A 17,461-nucleotide genomic window follows, 5' to 3' on the forward strand; every position below is an offset into this window, starting at 1 on the left:
AACAAAAAATTTGCTGAGACCCTTGGGCGGCAGATGTCGAAGTACGAGGTCCTCAACAAACAGGCCAGGGGATTGCCCCTCTGATTTCTCCGGAACCCCTAGAATGCGGAGGTTATTGCGGCGGAGTCGGCCCTCATAATCATCCAGCTTGAGATCAGTGTACTTGCGAGAGTCCTGGAGGTCCTGCATCTCTCTTTCCAGTTGCGCGACATCATCCACCAGGCTGGAGGCCATTGCCACCACCTGCTTGACTCTCCCGCTGAGGTTCCCTAGGTCAGCCCTAATAAGATTAATATCGATCGCCATGGTGTCCATTTTGTGCTCCAGCGATGCTTTAACCCCCGTGATGGCATCCAGGACATCCTTAAGTGACGGCTCTTGTCCCTCTTCCACCGGTTGTCCTTGACTCAGCTCTCCAGACAGCCAGTCCTGCTGGGCATCTTTTAGAACGGTATACCTGTCCAGTTTATTTGCCTGCACCAGCTTTGTCCCACGGGACCCGGACCCTTTGACACAATCCATCAGGGCAGGTAAGGTGTGACCCAACGGGGCTGAAGGACAGAGGGAGGGCAAAGGGACCAATCCAACCGTAGACACCAGTAGAGTCAGCTATGCCGAGTATCAGCGACGGCCCAGCCTTGCTGGAGTATTATTCACATTTTATATCATCATCCCATAGGACAAAGTGGGTCTTTGTTTAAAATGGAGAAAAAATAACAGGGGTGCGGGGCATGGCTTCACAAGATGGCTACGTAGATGTGTTCCCTATCTGTTCTTACGGCGCCTAATAGAAATTCCCATGAACACAGAAATCCAAGTCATTGATTTAAAAAGGACAAAGCCCTGTTGGGAAGAAGTCAAGAACTACCCAGCTCGAGCTCTAAATTAGCTCCAGTACTGTTGGGACCGAGCAAGGGTGTCATGCTTGTTTGCGGCCTGATTACTGCGAGCACTGAGAAAAGGGCGGCACCTGAGCCCTAATTGGAAACTACACAGCCCAGCTTGTGAGGAGTGGAGGTGCTAAATCCTTACTATGCAGGCAGTCAGGCTAAGAGAAAAGAGAATTTACTGCTTGGAACCCCAATGTGGACCAGGGTGACGTTTGCGAAATGACCTGGTACTCGAGCCGTGAACCACCAGAGGTGCCTTTGAAAATGCTGTTGGTGGGCTTTGGTGGCGAAGCTGCTGCATGGTGCTGTCAACATGAGCCCCTTAAACCAACGCCAGGTGCGAGCAAACAGAAGGTGAGGGCAGGAGGGGATGTTTCTCCTGTGCGGGGACCAAGAGCTGGGCCCACCTTCTGAGGAGCAGTACTATGGGGGGGGATGAGTACTGGAGGCGGCCTTGGCCCTTAGAACGTGATGGAGAGATGGGGCTACGAAGTGCTTCTGGACTGACCCTCCACATAGTGGGAGCATTGAGTACCAAGATGCCAAATATCACATACATAGGCTCTACTCAGGGCACCTAATCTTAACATGTGAACTGTTTACTTGACCCACTTTCAGAAAAGCAAGACATTAGTGGACAACAATGGATAAGGACAATAACCTCTATATGATTTGTATGAGAGGCTGCATTGTGATCTCCTGTAAAAACACCTGTTTAGCTTCTCCCTAACATTGCTTCTCCATTTAGAATCCTCAAACAACAGACCCTCTTTTCACATGCCGCCTAATAAATTAAATAAACAAAAGAAAGTAATAAGCCTTTCCTCTGTGGCTGTCTGAACAGAAAAAGACCTGTTGCAGACCCCTCCTCGGAGTCCTTGATGCAACCCACTCAGCCAGATACACTGTCATTAACTTACCAGTCTGCAAACATTGAAACTGAACTGAGGGAAGAAATCAATGCACAAATGCTGAAGAGCCTTGCAGACCTTAAGGCAGAAGTGAGTTCAGACTTTTAGAAACGGAATCAAACATCAAAAAGTCAGAAAGTGCCAAATCTGATTTGAAACTAGGAATTAACAGCCTAAAATCTCAAGTGGAAGATATAATCCTCAAAAGTGAAGATCTGGAAAAGAGCAGTGCGCAATAATATATGCATCCAAGATCTCGCCAGTGGGGCAGAAAGACTTGACTTAGAGGACTTTCTGACACCTTTTTTTTATTTGCATCGCTCCTAAGGGAGGAACAACCTGCCACGTGTATTGAAACAGCTCATAGAGTTGACACCAGGCATGGTGGTGAGATTACGAGACACAGAAATATTGTCGTCAAGCTTCATAGTTTTCAGGAACATACATGCCGGCTTTTCCAAAACCTTGTGCCAGCGGTCCTAGGATGCTTGATTCCGGTCCAGGGAAGACATGGCTTGGCAGTTCGGGCTGGACTGTTCCCATGAGGCACAGGGTCAAGACTGATTTGCATATGGCCATGTCTAAACTGGGGTGGTGTAGTGGGCAAAAGAACGATGGATTTAACCCAGATCTCTTGACTGGGGGAGAATGTATGCATTGTCAGCATTCCGTCCATCATTTGTTTGTTGTAACGCTTTTCGCCCTAAGTGGGATGGGTATTCCCAGACGTGGGACCCGTGCTCACTACGCCACTGGAGTCAAGCTATCCTGGCTGATGACGGCTGATAGCCAGAAACCGGTCCTAGGATGCTTGATTCCGGTCCAGGGAAGACATGGCTTGGCAGTTCGGGCTGGACTGTTCCCATGAGGCACAGGGTCAAGACTGATTTGCATATGGCCATGTCTAAACTGGGGTGGTGTAGTGGGAAAAAGAACGATGGATTTAACCCAGATCTCTTGACTGGGGGAGAATGTATGCATTGTCAGCATTCCGTCCATCATTTGTTTGTTGTAACGCTTTTCGCCCTAAGTGGGATGGGTATTCCCAGACGTGGGACCCGTGCTCACTACGCCACTGGAGTCAAGCTATCCTGGCTGATGACGGCTGATAGCCAGAAACCGGTCCTAGGATGCTTGATTCCGGTCCAGGGAAGACATGGCTTGGCAGTTCGGGCTGGACTGTTCCCATGAGGCACAGGGTCAAGACTGATTTGCATATGGCCATGTCTAAACTGGGGTGGTGTAGTGGGCAAAAGAACGATGGATTTAACCCAGATCTCTTGACTGGGGGAGAATGTATGCATTGTCAGCATTCCGTCCATCATTTGTTTGTTGTAACGCTTTTCGCCCTAAGTGGGATGGGTATTCCCAGACGTGGGACCCGTGCTCACTACGCCACTGGAGTCAAGCTATCCTGGCTGATGACGGCTGATAGCCAGAAACCGGTCCTAGGATGCTTGATTCCGGTCCAGGGAAGACATGGCTTGGCAGTTCGGGCTGGACTGTTCCCATGAGGCACAGGGTCAAGACTGATTTGCATACGGCCATGTCTAAACTGGGGTGGTGTAGTGGGCAAAAGAACGATGGATTTAACCCAGATCTCTTGACTGGGGGAGAATGTATGCATTGTCAGCATTCCGTCCATCATTTGTTTGTTGTAACGCTTTTCGCCCTAAGTGGGATGGGTATTCCCAGACGTGGGACCCGTGCTCACTACGCCACTGGAGTCAAGCTATCCTGGCTGATGACGGCTGATAGCCAGAAACCGGTCCTAGGATGCTTGATTCCGGTCCAGGGAAGACATGGCTTGGCAGTTCGGGCTGGACTGTTCCCATGAGGCACAGGGTCAAGACTGATTTGCATATGGCCATGTCTAAACTGGGGTGGTGTAGTGGGCAAAAGAACGATGGATTTAACCCAGATCTCTTGACTGGGGGAGAATGTATGCATTGTCAGCATTCCGTCCATCATTTGTTTGTTGTAACGCTTTTCGCCCTAAGTGGGATGGGTATTCCCAGACGTGGGACCCGTGCTCACTACGCCACTGGAGTCAAGCTATCCTGGCTGATGACGGCTGATAGCCGGAAACCGGTCCTAGGATGCTTGATTCCGGTCCAGGGAAGACATGGCTTGGCAGTTCGGGCTGGACTGTTCCCATGAGGCACAGGGTCAAGACTGATTTGCATATGGCCATGTCTAAACTGGGGTGGTGTAGTGGGCAAAAGAACGATGGATTTAACCCAGATCTCTTGACTGGGGGAGAATGTATGCATTGTCAGCATTCCGTCCATCATTTGTTTGTTGTAACGCTTTTCGCCCTAAGTGGGATGGGTATTCCCAGACGTGGGACCCGTGCTCACTACGCCACTGGAGTCAAGCTATCCTGGCTGATGACGGCTGATAGCCAGAAACCGGTCCTAGGATGCTTGATTCCGGTCCAGGGAAGACATGGCTTGGCAGTTCGGGCTGGACTGTTCCCATGAGGCACAGGGTCAAGACTGATTTGCATATGGCCATGTCTAAACTGGGGTGGTGTAGTGGGCAAAAGAACGATGGATTTAACCCAGATCTCTTGACTGGGGGAGAATGTATGCATTGTCAGCATTCCGTCCATCATTTGTTTGTTGTAACGCTTTTCGCCCTAAGTGGGATGGGTATTCCCAGACGTGGGACCCGTGCTCACTACGCCACTGGAGTCAAGCTATCCTGGCTGATGACGGCTGATAGCCAGAAACCGGTCCTAGGATGCTTGATTCCGGTCCAGGGAAGACATGGCTTAGCAGTTCGGGCTGGACTGTTCCCATGAGGCACAGGGTCAAGACTGATTTGCATATGGCCATGTCTAAACTGGGGTGGTGTAGTGGGCAAAAGAACGATGGATTTAACCCAGATCTCTTGACTGGGGAAGAATGTATGCATTGTCAGCATTCCGTCCATCATTTGTTTGTTGTAACGCTTTTCGCCCTAAGTGGGATGGGTATTCCCAGACGTGGGACCCGTGCTCACTACGCCACTGGAGTCAAGCTATCCTGGCTGATGACGGCTGATAGCCAGAAACCGGTCCTAGAATGCTTGATTCCGGTCCAGGGAAGACATGGCTTGGCAGTTCGGGCTGGACTGTTCCCATGAGGCACAGGGTCAAGACTGATTTGCATATGGCCATGTCTAAACTGGGGTGGTGTAGTGGGCAAAAGAACGATGGATTTAACCCAGATCTCTTGACTGGGGGAGAATGTATGCATTGTCAGCATTCCGTCCATCATTTGTTTCTGTAACGCTTTTCGCCCTAAGTGGGATGGGTATTCCCAGACGTGGGACCCGTGCTCACTACGCCACTGGAGTCAAGCTATCCTGGCTGATGACGGCTGATAGCCAGAAACCGGTCCTAGGATGCTTGATTCCGGTCCAGGGAAGACATGGCTTGGCAGTTCGGGCTGGACTGTTCCCATGAGGCACAGGGTCAAGACTGATTTGCATATGGCCATGTCTAAACTGGGGTGGTGTAGTGGGCAAAAGAACGATGGATTTAACCCAGATCTCTTGACTGGGGGAGAATGTATGCATTGTCAGCATTCCGTCCATCATTTGTTTGTTGTAACGCTTTTCGCCCTAAGTGGGATGGGTATTCCCAGACGTGGGACCCGTGCTCACTACGCCACTGGAGTCAAGCTATCCTGGCTGATGACGGCTGATAGCCAGAAACCGGTCCTAGGATGCTTGATTCCGGTCCAGGGAAGACATGGCTTGGCAGTTCGGGCTGGACTGTTCCCATGAGGCACAGGGTCAAGACTGATTTGCATATGGCCATGTCTAAACTGGGGTGGTGTAGTGGGCAAAAGAATGATGGATTTAACCCAGATCTCTTGACTGGGGGAGAATGTATGCATTGTCAGCATTCCGTCCATCATTTGTTTGTTGTAACGCTTTTCGCCCTAAGTGGGATGGGTATTCCCAGACGTGGGACCCGTGCTCACTACGCCACTGGAGTCAAGCTATCCTGGCTGATGACGGCTGATAGCCAGAAACCGGTCCTAGGATGCTTGATTCCGGTCCAGGGAAGACATGGCTTGGCAGTTCGGGCTGGACTGTTCCCATGAGGCACAGGGTCAAGACTGATTTGCATATGGCCATGTCTAAACTGGGGTGGTGTAGTGGGCAATTGAACGATGGATTTAACCCAGATCTCTTGACTGGGGGAGAATGTATGCATTGTCAGCATTCCGTCCATCATTTGTTTGTTGTAACGCTTTTCGCCCTAAGTGGGATGGGTATTCCCAGACGTGGGACCCGTGCTCACTACGCCACTGGAGTCAAGCTATCCTGGCTGATGACGGCTGATAGCCAGAAACCGGTCCTAGGATGCTTGATTCTGGTCCAGGGAAGACATGGCTTGGCAGTTCGGGCTGGACTGTTCCCATGAGGCACAGGGTCAAGACTGATTTGCATATGGCCATGTCTAAACTGGGGTGGTGTAGTGGGCAAAAGAACGATGGATTTAACCCAGATCTCTTGACTGGGGGAGAATGTATGCATTGTCAGCATTCCGTCCATCATTTGTTTGTTGTAACGCTTTTCGCCCTAAGTGGGATGGGTATTCCCAGACGTGGGACCCGTGCTCACTACGCCACTGGAGTCAAGCTATCCTGGCTGATGACGGCTGATAGCCAGAAACCGGTCCTAGGATGCTTGATTCCGGTCCAGGGAAGACATGGCTTGGCAGTTCGGGCTGGACTGTTCCCATGAGGCACAGGGTCAAGACTGATTTGCATATGGCCATGTCTAAACTGGGGTGGTGTAGTGGGCAAAAGAACGATGGATTTAACCCAGATCTCTTGACTGGGGGAGAATGTATGCATTGTCAGCATTCCGTCCATCATTTGTTTGTTGTAACGCTTTTCGCCCTAAGTGGGATGGGTATTCCCAGACGTGGGACCCGTGCTCACTACGCCACTGGAGTCAAGCTATCCTGGCTGATGACGGCTGATAGCCAGAAACCGGTCCTAGGATGCTTGATTCCGGTCCAGGGAAGACATGGCTTGGCAGTTCGGGCTGGACTGTTCCCATGAGGCACAGGGTCAAGACTGATTTGCATATGGCCATGTCTAAACTGGGGTGGTGTAGTGGGCAAAAGAACGATGGATTTAACCCAGATCTCTTGACTGGGGGAGAATGTATGCATTGTCAGCATTCCGTCCATCATTTGTTTGTTGTAACGCTTTTCGCCCTAAGTGGGATGGGTATTCCCAGACGTGGGACCCGTGCTCACTACGCCACTGGAGTCAAGCTATCCTGGCTGATGACGGCTGACAGCCAGAAACCGGTCCTAGGATGCTTGATTCCGGTCCAGGGAAGACATGGCTTGGCAGTTCGGGCTGGACTGTTCCCATGAGGCACAGGGTCAAGACTGATTTGCATATGGCCATGTCTAAACTGGGGTGGTGTAGTGGGCAAAAGAACGATGGATTTAACCCAGATCTCTTGACTAGGGGAGAATGTATGCATTGTCAGCATTCCGTCCATTATTTGTTTGTTGTAACGCTTTTCGCCCTAAGTGGGATGGGTATTCCCAGACGTGGGACCCGTGCTCACTACGCCACTGGAGTCAAGCTATCCTGGCTGATGACGGCTGATAGCCAGAAACTGGTCCTAGGATGCTTGATTCCGGTCCAGGGAAGACATGGCTTGGCAGTTCGGGCTGGACTGTTCCCATGAGGCACAGGGTCAAGACTGATTTGCATATGGCCATGTCTAAACTGGGGTGGTGTAGTGGGCAAAAGAACGATGGATTTAACCCAGATCTCTTGACTGGGGGAGAATGTATGCATTGTCAGCATTCCGTCCATCATTTGTTTGTTGTAACGCTTTTCGCCCTAAGTGGGATGGGTATTCCCAGACGTGGGACCCGTGCTCACTACGCCACTGGAGTCAAGCTATCCTGGCTGATGACGGCTGATAGCCAGAAACCGGTCCTAGGATGCTTGATTCCGGTCCAGGGAAGACATGGCTTGGCAGTTCGGGCTGGACTGTTCCCATGAGGCACAGGGTCAAGACTGATTTGCATATGGCCATGTCTAAACTGGGGTGGTGTAGTGGGCAAAAGAACGATGGATTTAACCCAGATCTCTTGACTGGGGGAGAATGTATGCATTGTCAGCATTCCGTCCATCATTTGTTTGTTGTAACGCTTTTCGCCCTAAGTGGGATGGGTATTCCCAGACGTGGGACCCGTGCTCACTACGCCACTGGAGTCAAGCTATCCTGGCTGATGACGGCTGATAGCCAGAAACCGGTCCTAGGATGCTTGATTCCGGTCCAGGGAAGACATGGCTTAGCAGTTCGGGCTGGACTGTTCCCATGAGGCACAGGGTCAAGACTGATTTGCATATGGCCATGTCTAAACTGGGGTGGTGTAGTGGGCAAAAGAACGATGGATTTAACCCAGATCTCTTGACTGGGGAAGAATGTATGCATTGTCAGCATTCCGTCCATCATTTGTTTGTTGTAACGCTTTTCGCCCTAAGTGGGATGGGTATTCCCAGACGTGGGACCCGTGCTCACTACGCCACTGGAGTCAAGCTATCCTGGCTGATGACGGCTGATAGCCAGAAACCGGTCCTAGAATGCTTGATTCCGGTCCAGGGAAGACATGGCTTGGCAGTTCGGGCTGGACTGTTCCCATGAGGCACAGGGTCAAGACTGATTTGCATATGGCCATGTCTAAACTGGGGTGGTGTAGTGGGCAAAAGAACGATGGATTTAACCCAGATCTCTTGACTGGGGGAGAATGTATGCATTGTCAGCATTCCGTCCATCATTTGTTTCTGTAACGCTTTTCGCCCTAAGTGGGATGGGTATTCCCAGACGTGGGACCCGTGCTCACTACGCCACTGGAGTCAAGCTATCCTGGCTGATGACGGCTGATAGCCAGAAACCGGTCCTAGGATGCTTGATTCCGGTCCAGGGAAGACATGGCTTGGCAGTTCGGGCTGGACTGTTCCCATGAGGCACAGGGTCAAGACTGATTTGCATATGGCCATGTCTAAACTGGGGTGGTGTAGTGGGCAAAAGAACGATGGATTTAACCCAGATCTCTTGACTGGGGGAGAATGTATGCATTGTCAGCATTCCGTCCATCATTTGTTTGTTGTAACGCTTTTCGCCCTAAGTGGGATGGGTATTCCCAGACGTGGGACCCGTGCTCACTACGCCACTGGAGTCAAGCTATCCTGGCTGATGACGGCTGATAGCCAGAAACCGGTCCTAGGATGCTTGATTCCGGTCCAGGGAAGACATGGCTTGGCAGTTCGGGCTGGACTGTTCCCATGAGGCACAGGGTCAAGACTGATTTGCATATGGCCATGTCTAAACTGGGGTGGTGTAGTGGGCAAAAGAATGATGGATTTAACCCAGATCTCTTGACTGGGGGAGAATGTATGCATTGTCAGCATTCCGTCCATCATTTGTTTGTTGTAACGCTTTTCGCCCTAAGTGGGATGGGTATTCCCAGACGTGGGACCCGTGCTCACTACGCCACTGGAGTCAAGCTATCCTGGCTGATGACGGCTGATAGCCAGAAACCGGTCCTAGGATGCTTGATTCCGGTCCAGGGAAGACATGGCTTGGCAGTTCGGGCTGGACTGTTCCCATGAGGCACAGGGTCAAGACTGATTTGCATATGGCCATGTCTAAACTGGGGTGGTGTAGTGGGCAATTGAACGATGGATTTAACCCAGATCTCTTGACTGGGGGAGAATGTATGCATTGTCAGCATTCCGTCCATCATTTGTTTGTTGTAACGCTTTTCGCCCTAAGTGGGATGGGTATTCCCAGACGTGGGACCCGTGCTCACTACGCCACTGGAGTCAAGCTATCCTGGCTGATGACGGCTGATAGCCAGAAACCGGTCCTAGGATGCTTGATTCTGGTCCAGGGAAGACATGGCTTGGCAGTTCGGGCTGGACTGTTCCCATGAGGCACAGGGTCAAGACTGATTTGCATATGGCCATGTCTAAACTGGGGTGGTGTAGTGGGCAAAAGAACGATGGATTTAACCCAGATCTCTTGACTGGGGGAGAATGTATGCATTGTCAGCATTCCGTCCATCATTTGTTTGTTGTAACGCTTTTCGCCCTAAGTGGGATGGGTATTCCCAGACGTGGGACCCGTGCTCACTACGCCACTGGAGTCAAGCTATCCTGGCTGATGACGGCTGATAGCCAGAAACCGGTCCTAGGATGCTTGATTCCGGTCCAGGGAAGACATGGCTTGGCAGTTCGGGCTGGACTGTTCCCATGAGGCACAGGGTCAAGACTGATTTGCATATGGCCATGTCTAAACTGGGGTGGTGTAGTGGGCAAAAGAACGATGGATTTAACCCAGATCTCTTGACTGGGGGAGAATGTATGCATTGTCAGCATTCCGTCCATCATTTGTTTGTTGTAACGCTTTTCGCCCTAAGTGGGATGGGTATTCCCAGACGTGGGACCCGTGCTCACTACGCCACTGGAGTCAAGCTATCCTGGCTGATGACGGCTGATAGCCAGAAACCGGTCCTAGGATGCTTGATTCCGGTCCAGGGAAGACATGGCTTGGCAGTTCGGGCTGGACTGTTCCCATGAGGCACAGGGTCAAGACTGATTTGCATATGGCCATGTCTAAACTGGGGTGGTGTAGTGGGCAAAAGAACGATGGATTTAACCCAGATCTCTTGACTGGGGGAGAATGTATGCATTGTCAGCATTCCGTCCATCATTTGTTTGTTGTAACGCTTTTCGCCCTAAGTGGGATGGGTATTCCCAGACGTGGGACCCGTGCTCACTACGCCACTGGAGTCAAGCTATCCTGGCTGATGACGGCTGACAGCCAGAAACCGGTCCTAGGATGCTTGATTCCGGTCCAGGGAAGACATGGCTTGGCAGTTCGGGCTGGACTGTTCCCATGAGGCATAGGGTCAAGACTGATTTGCATATGGCCATGTCTAAACTGGGGTGGTGTAGTGGGCAAAAGAACGATGGATTTAACCCAGATCTCTTGACTAGGGGAGAATGTATGCATTGTCAGCATTCCGTCCATTATTTGTTTGTTGTAACGCTTTTCGCCCTAAGTGGGATGGGTATTCCCAGACGTGGGACCCGTGCTCACTACGCCACTGGAGTCAAGCTATCCTGGCTGATGACGGCTGATAGCCAGAAACTGGTCCTAGGATGCTTGATTCCGGTCCAGGGAAGACATGGCTTGGCAGTTCGGGCTGGACTGTTCCCATGAGGCACAGGGTCAAGACTGATTTGCATATGGCCATGTCTAAACTGGGGTGGTGTAGTGGGCAAAAGAACGATGGATTTAACCCAGATCTCTTGACTGGGGGAGAATGTATGCATTGTCAGCATTCCGTCCATCATTTGTTTGTTGTAACGCTTTTCGCCCTAAGTGGGATGGGTATTCCCAGACGTGGGACCCGTGCTCACTACGCCACTGGAGTCAAGCTATCCTGGCTGATGACGGCTGATAGCCAGAAACCGGTCCTAGGATGCTTGATTCCGGTCCAGGGAAGACATGGCTTGGCAGTTCGGGCTGGACTGTTCCCATGAGGCACAGGGTCAAGACTGATTTGCATATGGCCATGTCTAAACTGGGGTGGTGTAGTGGGCAAAAGAACGATGGATTTAACCCAGATCTCTTGACTGGGGGAGAATGTATGCATTGTCAGCATTCCGTCCATCATTTGTTTGTTGTAACGCTTTTCGCCCTAAGTGGGATGGGTATTCCCAGACGTGGGACCCGTGCTCACTACGCCACTGGAGTCAAGCTATCCTGGCTGATGACGGCTGATAGCCAGAAACCGGTCCTAGGATGCTTGATTCCGGTCCAGGGAAGACATGGCTTGGCAGTTCGGGCTGGATTGTTCCCATGAGGCACAGGGTCAAGACTGATTTGCATATGGCCATGTCTAAACTGGGGTGGTGTAGTGGGCAAAAGAACGATGGATTTAACCCAGATCTCTTGACTGGGGGAGAATGTATGCATTGTCAGCATTCCGTCCATCATTTGTTTGTTGTAACGCTTTTCGCCCTAAGTGGGATGGGTATTCCCAGACGTGGGACCCGTGCTCACTACGCCACTGGAGTCAAGCTATCCTGGCTGATGACGGCTGATAGCCAGAAACCGGTCCTAGGATGCTTGATTCCGGTCCAGGGAAGACATGGCTTGGCAGTTCGGGCTGGACTGTTCCCATGAGGCACAGGGTCAAGACTGATTTGCATATGGCCATTTCTAAACTGGGGTGGTGTAGTGGGCAAAAGAACGATGGATTTAACCCAGATCTCTTGACTGGGGGAGAATGTATGCATTGTCAGCATTACGTCCATTATTTGTTTGTTGTAAAGCAATGCTTCAGAAGTGCCAACAATTTCATCCGGTTACTGAAAACATCTGGTGCATCTGTCGAGGTCTGGAGCTGAGGCACACTACCATTGAAATAGGGCAGTCACATGAGGATACACCTGTGCTGTAGATGATTCAGACTGGAGCACCACTGACACTTAGCATTCAGAGTAAGCAGAATACGGGCCTAGAGGCCTGTACTCCATGCAAGGGAAGAGAGACGGATTTGGAAGAAGAGCTGCCAATATACTTGAACTGATATCAGATGGCACCTGACAGAGATGGAATGACAGCGCTAGTGAGAGCGCCCCTCCGTGCGTTGCTGCATGACTATGTGGCGATGGAGGAAGAGAAATAGTTGGACGAGTGGTGAGGCATGAATCTGAAACGCCATTGCTGTGCAGCCCGTACCCTGAGGTTTAAAGCAGACTCATGGTGAGTGGAGCAACAACTAAAGAAGTCAGAGCCCGCAAGCGAAGGACACTAAGAGGCTGATGTAGAACCCACAGAGTACTCTAAACCATGCTATTGAGATTATCGATTCAAGATTGACATCAGAATTATTGCCACAGCAGCACCCTCGCCAATCAGTACCTCGCCATGCAAGCACTGCCCTTATTGGGTTAAACATCCCATTGGACTGCATAAGAGTCTTTGTAGCCTGATCTCTAGGATATATTATCTATAGTGATACTGATAACTGATGGCTGCTCTGTAATTGTAATTGTTGTTGTTGTACACTATGACCAGCATCCCACAGTACCCCTTTAATATTGCAGTGGTTCTGATCAGCACATACCACACGACTGTGTTCCAACATTATTACTGTCTTTTCAAACCTTACTATCCATATTCACCCAGGGCCAAATAGTTTTGCAATTGTTGACGTGCTGGGGAATCCCAAGCCATCTCAGAAAAGACTCACTTTGACCTTCCCTCTGCTGCTGTTAAGGGTATGTCGACCACACAGCCTGCCCAACAACGGGCTTTTACAGAGACACTCATAGGAGTAAAGAGCACACATCGACTGGAAGCCACAGCAATGGCAGAAAATAATTTAGATGTGATCTTGAAACAAATGGTAAGTATCAGCCAGTCCAAAGTAAAAGTGCACACCGTTTTAGAACGTTCCACCGACCTAAAATCGATCCAGTCAGACGTGTTCTCATTCAGTGCTACGACGGGTAAAGTGAAAAGAAATATCTGAGGTGGAAGAGTGATTAGACACTACAGCCGTCTGAGGACCTGATGTCTGGTTTCTGACAACGAAAGCTACAGACCTTAAAAACAGAGTAAGAAGGGACAATGTCGGATTCCATGGATTCCAGAAAAAATTGAGAAAGATGATGTTGTAGAATTAATGATCACTCTCATTCCTCACCTGACCTTTCCGGAACCATTGGAAATTCAGAGGACACACAGACTCCGGACCCGGCAATGGAGAGAAAATGACTAGCCATGTCCAATTATTGTCTGTTTTCTTCGTCATCAACAAGAAAACTTTGGCTGCTGCTAAACAGAAATAGTGGCACTTCAACATAGATGGTCATATGATACATATATCAGTGGATTATTTAGCGGAGATCAACGTGAAAATATGAAGTTTCCTTGCGTGAATCCCTCGCCTCAGAAAAATGGATTGAAAATTTGACTTATTAGAACCTGTGACAATGTTGATCACGGCAAGGGCAAAACATAGGAGTACAAGGATCCAGCGGATTTGGAATCTTTCTTAGACTTCTGGAACGACCTCCCCCTCCAGCTCCGTACAGCCCCCTCGCTGGCAGACTTCAGAAAGAGACTCAAGACCTAGCTCTTCGATGGAGACACATCGCCCAGATACCCCTACGGGTGACAGTGTTGCGTTTTACAAATGCTGTTTGATAGATTGATTGAAAATCAGAAGACATGGAGACAACCACAACACCTTCTGCAGTTGTGGAGTACGATAAGCAAAACATGCCACAATGCCATCATGAGGCAGATAAATCACATCGTCAAAAAGTGCATGAACAATAGAACTTCCAATCAGACTGGGAAAGCTCGGATAAAATCATGTAGAAATTGCATAAAGACAGGGACAAGTGCAGATCCACACTAAAAGACAATAACTGGGGGAAGTAGACTGAATTGTTTGTGATGCATGCTGAGCCAGGAGACCACGCAAATATTGCTTGATATCGCACAATTAGGGAGTCACAGTCATGTTTTGATTTGATTTCTGATATTATTCTAGGCAATGTTAACATTTTCAGTCAATAGTTGCCCACTTGTAGTGCAAATACTTTACTCCCTGCATTTTGGGGGGGAAGGCGGGGGCACAATAAGTTAGTTTTGCTAGCAGACAACACCTAGTGTTTCTGGAACACTTATGTATCTAAATTTGTACTTAATGGACATAACCAACATTACTTGACACTGTCATACTTGCTGCTACATACAGGTTGTTGACACCTATCAGATTGTATATTATGTTGTGTGTTCCCATACATCACCCCTCCCCTGCCACAGGTATGGGAGACTGCTCCTCTACTCCCTTCCATATTACCAGAGAGACAGAAATAATTAAGCACACCTCCCACACCAGTATCACATTAGATATGTAGCCATGGACAATTGACATATTTCGGTGACATACTGCATGGGTCAAGACCCGGAAAATCCAAGAACAGCTCCTGGACTACACTTTTAGTCATAGGGGTAAGTTCATCATTTTAACAAGGAACATATATCTGTTTTCGAGTCTGTGTACACTCTCTTGCTTAGACCCTTGTACCACATTGATAAACCTCACATAACTTTACATGTTTGTTCTGTATCATGGTAGTACATAGACCTCCAAGCCCATCTTTACACGTCCACTAAGAAAGGAAACCTGGGATTAGCTGGACTACACTTTGGGAATACGCACGCCCACCTAACTGTTCCACTTCAGCTTGTATCTTTGAATATAAAGGAGCTCTCTCTTTTTATTAAAAGGAAAAAATACTGCAATACATGCGCTCAAAAGAGGCTGATATTGCATTAATCTAGAAAACACACCTACTGACAACTGAGTCCTCTGAGCTGAAGAGGAATTGGGTGAGATCGTTAATTAGTAGTAGTGAAAAACTGGACAGCCTAGGGTGCATGTGAGCAGATCTGATCTGCATACTCTAAGAAAGTTGGTGGAGCAGCCCTCATCAAACATATGCTACCTCACAAGATGTTGAAATCCTGGGTCAATGATGAGGCCAGCTATGTATCTCACAGGAAATAATTAATTTTTAGTGCATATATCCAAGCTTCTGCATGAATTTGGCGGCTCTAGAGTGGCATGGGGTGGACACTGGAATCTGATGCCAGACCCCTTACTTTATAAGACAGGCCCACGGGATAGGACAGATGGAGATGATAGAGCAGTGGTCCTTGACATTATGTCAGATTACAATCTGTTGGATGTATGGCATTTAACACTCCCAAGTGATAAGGGCTGCACCTGTTTATCAAAGAATCGTAACACATCATCCAGAACTGACTTACTATTACTACAGGATTCAGTGTTAGTGGACATACAAAGCTGCAACATACTGAAGGGTGGGATCACAGATCATGCCCCAGTCTAATTGGTGCTAGGTATCAAGCTGATAAAACTGCCCCAGCACTGTGGTCTATGAGGACCACTCATTAAAGGACTCTGATGAGAAAAAAAGCACTTAGAAACCACGTCAACGAATATGTAGATGATAACACTGACTCTGTCACATCCGCACACATGTTGTGGGCAGCCAGAAAGGTGACCTGGATCGGAAAAGTAATGAGGGACTCAGCATTAGTCAAAGAGAAACAGATCCACTTAGAACACGAGGTACTTACCTAACAACATAATTCAGATTAACTCCAATCCAGACAAATGGGTGCAAACTTCAGGTAGCTGAGATGTAAGCAGCAGAGTGAGCATTAGTCCGAGTAAAACAAAGGCACTGTGAAAGAGGCAGGAGTAACTTGTTTCTGGGAGGAGGCGCATCGCGATGATCGAGAAGAAGAAGTTGCAGTGTACATTCTCTTGGCCTCAGAATGAGAGTGACACACTCTGGCACTCTCTGAGCTTTGGGGTTGGATCGAAACAGCTGAAAATAAATGCATAGAGTAGACTTTATTGGCTGACCTCGGGAGTTCAAGAGAGCACAGATGGTGAGAATTAAATGCACTTAGCAGATAGGATACCTCTTGCGAGAAGTAAATAAGGAAGTAAGAAAAAGAGAGTAAGTGTAAAGGCTATTTAAGGGGTTTTCAAATCCCTCTTCAATTTGCCACATGGTCTGTTCTAAACCTGCTGTTTTTGTGACATTTTATGCAGACACCCCAAGAGCTTGTACATGCAGCAACCTGCTAAATCCAGAGGTTAACTTAATCAACAAGGCAGGTTCTCTGAATGCAGAAAAACAGTAAATTAGAGGGTCTAGCAGGCTGTATAATTCATACAGGGACAGGAGAGCTCATGGTTTCAGCACTGGCTCCCCCCAAAGCAACTGAAGCGTCCTGCCATCTCAATGCCGGCAGGAAGTTTGACCCCCGATGGAGGTGTGGGAAGGTAGTGCATCATGCCACCCACCACCAAAGCGTTGAAGTCCTTTCCGAGCCTGAAGCCCGGCAGGCACTATGCCCTCTAGCAGGACAGCAAAGCACATGGCATCATCATTGGTTGCACCCGGAGCCTGCAAGCTAGTGGGGCACCTACTAGAGTGGGAGAGCATATGGCTTTATACCTCTGTATCCCTGAAAAATGATGCTGCTTGGCCCCCGAGCCTCAATGGCTCTTAGGCATATTAGCCAGGCCAGGGCAGGGAATTAAAAGCAGTCTGCCGGGATTGTAGAGGCATCAAACTATTTGATGGCAGGTTCCCTTGGCAAACGTCTTCCAGTTATGCTGCAGATCTGGTAGAGGTGATAATTAATGTCCTTTCTCCATTGTTCTTTCAGTTTCACCCTGAAGGAGCTCGGCAGAAGCTAGAGGGCTGGCAGAAAGCACTGGTTTCAATGCAAGAGTCCCTTCCTGCCGAGGATCCTGTGTTCCACGCATGCCAGCAACTTGTGCTTGACTTCGGACACTACCTACCTGTGCTGGAGATGCTGGCCAGCCCTGTGCTGAAGCAGAAGCACTGGAAAGCTATCTATGCAGGCAAGTGGTACTGATGGACTGTGACAAACAAAGTGACAGCAGAGAAGGAACAGCAGCAGGGCTCAGTGCTGCCTCCTTCTGTGGTGGTCCTCCTAAGCCTTCAGTTTCACTCTAGCTGT

The 17,461-nt window shown here is 49.2% G+C and overlaps 1 protein-coding gene across 1 annotated transcript in view; it reads left to right on the forward strand.

Annotated features, from left to right (window-relative positions):
* Window positions 1–17,461, forward strand: part of DNHD1 (dynein heavy chain domain 1) — an 856,151-nt gene that overhangs the window by 262,728 nt on the left and 575,962 nt on the right. The window contains exon 17 of the mRNA XM_085623548.1: window positions 17,144–17,342. Coding sequence (XP_085479674.1) covers window positions 17,144–17,342 — 199 coding nt within the window. The remainder of the gene's footprint in view (window positions 1–17,143; window positions 17,343–17,461) is intronic.

Source organism: Triturus cristatus, chromosome 8 (assembly GCF_964204655.1).
Source record: "Triturus cristatus chromosome 8, aTriCri1.1, whole genome shotgun sequence".
Lineage (NCBI taxonomy): Eukaryota > Metazoa > Chordata > Amphibia > Caudata > Salamandridae > Triturus > Triturus cristatus.